The 3,203-nt window shown below is 51.3% G+C and overlaps 1 protein-coding gene across 1 annotated transcript; it reads left to right on the top strand.

Annotated features, from left to right (window-relative positions):
- The first annotated feature begins 1,218 nt into the window (after positions 1–1,218).
- Positions 1,219–2,992, top strand: LOC137824714 (proline-rich receptor-like protein kinase PERK2). The gene is made up of 2 exons (XM_068630384.1): positions 1,219–1,600; positions 2,391–2,992. Exons 1-2 carry the CDS (start codon positions 1,219–1,221, stop codon positions 2,990–2,992), a joined length of 984 nt encoding a protein of 327 aa, XP_068486485.1.
- The last annotated feature ends 211 nt before the right edge of the window (positions 2,993–3,203 follow it).

Genomic DNA, 3,203 nt, shown 5'->3' with positions numbered 1-3,203 from the left:
CCGTGCAAAATGTTCTCTCAGCGTACTCAAGTGTTCTCAAAAAGCGTAAAGAAGTGTTCTAAATGCGCGTACCTCAGAAGTTCGTTAGAGTTCCTTATATACCTGAGCACTTTCTCTCTCCTGACGGTTACATCTCTGGACACATGGCTCACATCTAGCTGTACACGTGTCACCATCTGGAGCTACGTTCTACTTGAGCGTCACCTCTACTCTTCAAGCTATTCGACTAAGTTACCCATGCGAGGAGTAACTACAGCTTCCTTGGAGCGCGACCCCTTAAGCGGCGAGTACGGGGTGTCACCACGTATACCTTCTCTGTGGTCTCGCCTGCTGCTATCACGATTTGCTTTACTTGCACATCGTGCATGCTCTGGTAAACTGTTCCCTTGCCTCGACCTCTGGCTAGGGAATGGTCATCTGATAACTTCGTCCTTCGTACTCGTGCCCTTTGAAAGCCCTAAACAAGCCTTCCTGATCCTTCGGCGATGTGCCCCTTTCGGCGGTCTCTGACCACTTGGTCGCCTAAGCTCACATACGGCGACTATGACACAAGCCTGGTGACCGCCGGTTATACATGCTAAAGATCGGAGAATGCCAACTTAACGATTGGCGACTACACAGACTTCCTGATGTACTTCCCTTCTGTCAACCAGGTGTTCCGCTCAACACGCCTATATTATCGCTTGCTACCACGTCACCACTTCCGACTACCTGGTCGGTACACAAGCCCCTTAGTCTTAAGCTGAGACTTGACGCTCCACCAACCTCGACACGTGGCTTCATCAACGGTCGTCTTCAGCTGTCGTTTGCGCTTCCGAAAACGTTTGAAAAACCCTTAAACCCTTTGCGCTTCCACTGTTCCATCATCTTTCTTCACTCTCAAGCGTTCTAAGCGTTTCCTCTGCAACCCACGAAGCTTCTCAACTCTCTCAATCTCCAACTCTCTTCAACGCTCATCCGATCACAAAAAGGTACCCCTTTTACTTCTTCTGTTGATATTTGCTGCATTTTAACCGATTCGCATCATCCATTATCTGTCTGGAGCATACGTTGTGGGCTGTTTTTTCCTTTTCTCCTTTTCTTGTAACCTAAGGCTTCGTTCTTCGTAACGTTTATCCCAGCGAACCCTTTTTCGCTCATCCTGTCTTCTTCGTCCTCAATCGAGTCGTCTCTGTTGTCCTCATTTCATCCCTTTCTCTTTCCTTTGCAGTTCCTGCGATGGCTCACACGAAGTCCACCGCGAACCCTCCTCCTTCGTCGCGAAACCCTCCACCCCAAGCGCGTAGGGTTGCTCCTGGGGCAAATCCTCTACCAGCGCGCAACCCACCACGAGCATCTGGTGCTCCTTCTAACCAGGCTGAGAGGCCTACTTCTTCTCATGCCAATCCCACTCAGGCAACTCCACCAGTCGCCGGAGGAGCCTCCCTTCCCCCACAAGACTACAAGGAGCTCTACCCTTGGGCCACCCCAACTTTGCTAAAAGAGACTTCTTCAATAAACACTGAGTTGGGCGTGCTCCGACTAAGGAAAGGAGACCAGTCCGACCTCTCCTTCCACAAGGAGCATGATAGCAAGGTGGCCGTGCTGCCCTGCTTCCCGGGTGAGCCGATTTGCGCGGACAATAAAGGGAACAATGGCGAGTTGTTCTGCTTCCTCTACGCCACCTTCTTCAAGAAAGTGAAGCTTAGGCTTCCCTTTACTCGCTTCGAGAGAGAGCTGCTAACTGAGCTCGATATCGCCCCTGCCCAGCTTCATCCCAACAGTTGGGCGTTTATAAGGGCGTTCCAAATCATCTGTGCACACCTGGGGCTGCCGGCTTCAGTAGATGTCTTTCTTTTCCTGTTCAAGGCTAAGAATCACGGAGATCGCCTCTGGATTAGCTTAAACGGGATTGCTGGGAGGTCAATCCTCTCGATCTTCTAGCAATCTTACAAAGACTGGAAAGGAAAGTTCGTCAAGGTGCGCCCAAACGAATCACTGCTCGACGACTTCCCCTTGTACTGGGTACACAAGGGGAACAAAGACTCTAAAGAATGCTTCAGGAGGCCAAGGAGTCCTGACAATATGGGGGAGTTAGACAAGGATCTCTGCCTTTTCTGGAAGAGCATAGCAGCTGCCAACATCACCTTCCCTACCGCCTCAATCATCTCCTTCGAGTTCTCCGAGGGCCAACTTGAAGCTCACATAGGTTAGCCCCAACACCAAGACTCTTGTTTTGTGTTGGAACTAACTTAGCATTTCTACCATTCCATCCTTTGGCATTCTGCTTGTTCTGTATTGGTCTTGATTTTGAATCCATGTGCCACTTGCTTGCGTTATTTCTGCGTGCATAAACTTGTATATCTTGCTTCTGCTTTGGTGCCTACTCATCTATTTTCTAACCTGTGCAGACTTCATGTTGGGAAAAGGTAAACTGGCTGAACTGAGGGCGATCGCCCGATCTCACAAGTTGGCGGCGGGCTCCCAAACCGTGCCCAACTTGGTAGTGGAGATCGTCGTTGCTCAAGGCAAGACTCCTCCCCAAGGTCCAACTCCTTCGGGGGTACTACCCGCCCCACAAAGAAAGAAACTAGTTCTGAGGAAACCTAAGAGGAAGACTCCTCAGGTGGTACAGGAAGAAGAGGATGATGAGGCGACTGAGGATGGCCTCGTCACCAAGAGGACAAGGGTGGCTCCCTCTTCACCACCTGCACTCCCAACACCAACACCGCCCTCACCTCCAGCTCCAACACAACCATTCCAAGCAACACCCTTGGCTGTCCCCCCCGTGGTTGAAAGCAGCGACCCCAACTTCACAGAGAACCCTCCAAGCACCTCCACACCGTTCGTATCTGCTGGAGAGGGTCCTCCTTCAACCACCTCTATTGTTAGGGCCGCACCAGGAGGAGATGAGGGTGCTCACAACTTACCAATACTCATAAACCGAATCTCCAACCTCACCACCACGCCAAGAAGCCCCCCTTGCTCTACAAACTCAAGAGGGTGGTGGTGAAAGTCAGCACCAAGCTCCTCCAGCACCTCCACCAGCAACCTCAAGCCTCCCACCCTTCATCGAAGAGATCTTGGGGCCCTTCACAGCCAAGCTGAAGATGATGGCAGAGGATCTCCCCTCAATTGTATCGAAGGCTGTGAAGGACTCCAACAAGAAGCTCCAAGATGAGAATTCCGCGCTGAAGGAGTCGAACCGCCTGATAAGGATGGAG

This window comes from Phaseolus vulgaris, chromosome 8 (assembly GCF_000499845.2).
Source record: "Phaseolus vulgaris cultivar G19833 chromosome 8, P. vulgaris v2.0, whole genome shotgun sequence".
In the NCBI taxonomy this organism is placed as follows: Eukaryota; Viridiplantae; Streptophyta; class Magnoliopsida; order Fabales; family Fabaceae; genus Phaseolus; species Phaseolus vulgaris.
The sequence above is the reverse complement of the archived record's forward strand: the minus strand, read 5'-3'. Positions and strand labels throughout refer to the sequence as shown.

Excerpts from the sequence above, each read along its gene's own strand:
- LOC137824714 (XM_068630384.1), top strand. The coding sequence starts at position 1,219 with ATGGCTCACACGAAGTCCACCGCGAACCCTCCTCCTTCGTCGCGAAAC. Across the intron at positions 1,601-2,390 it reads CGTGCTGCCCTGCTTCCCGG|ACTTCATGTTGGGAAAAGGT; the intron begins GTGAGCCGATTT and ends TAACCTGTGCAG.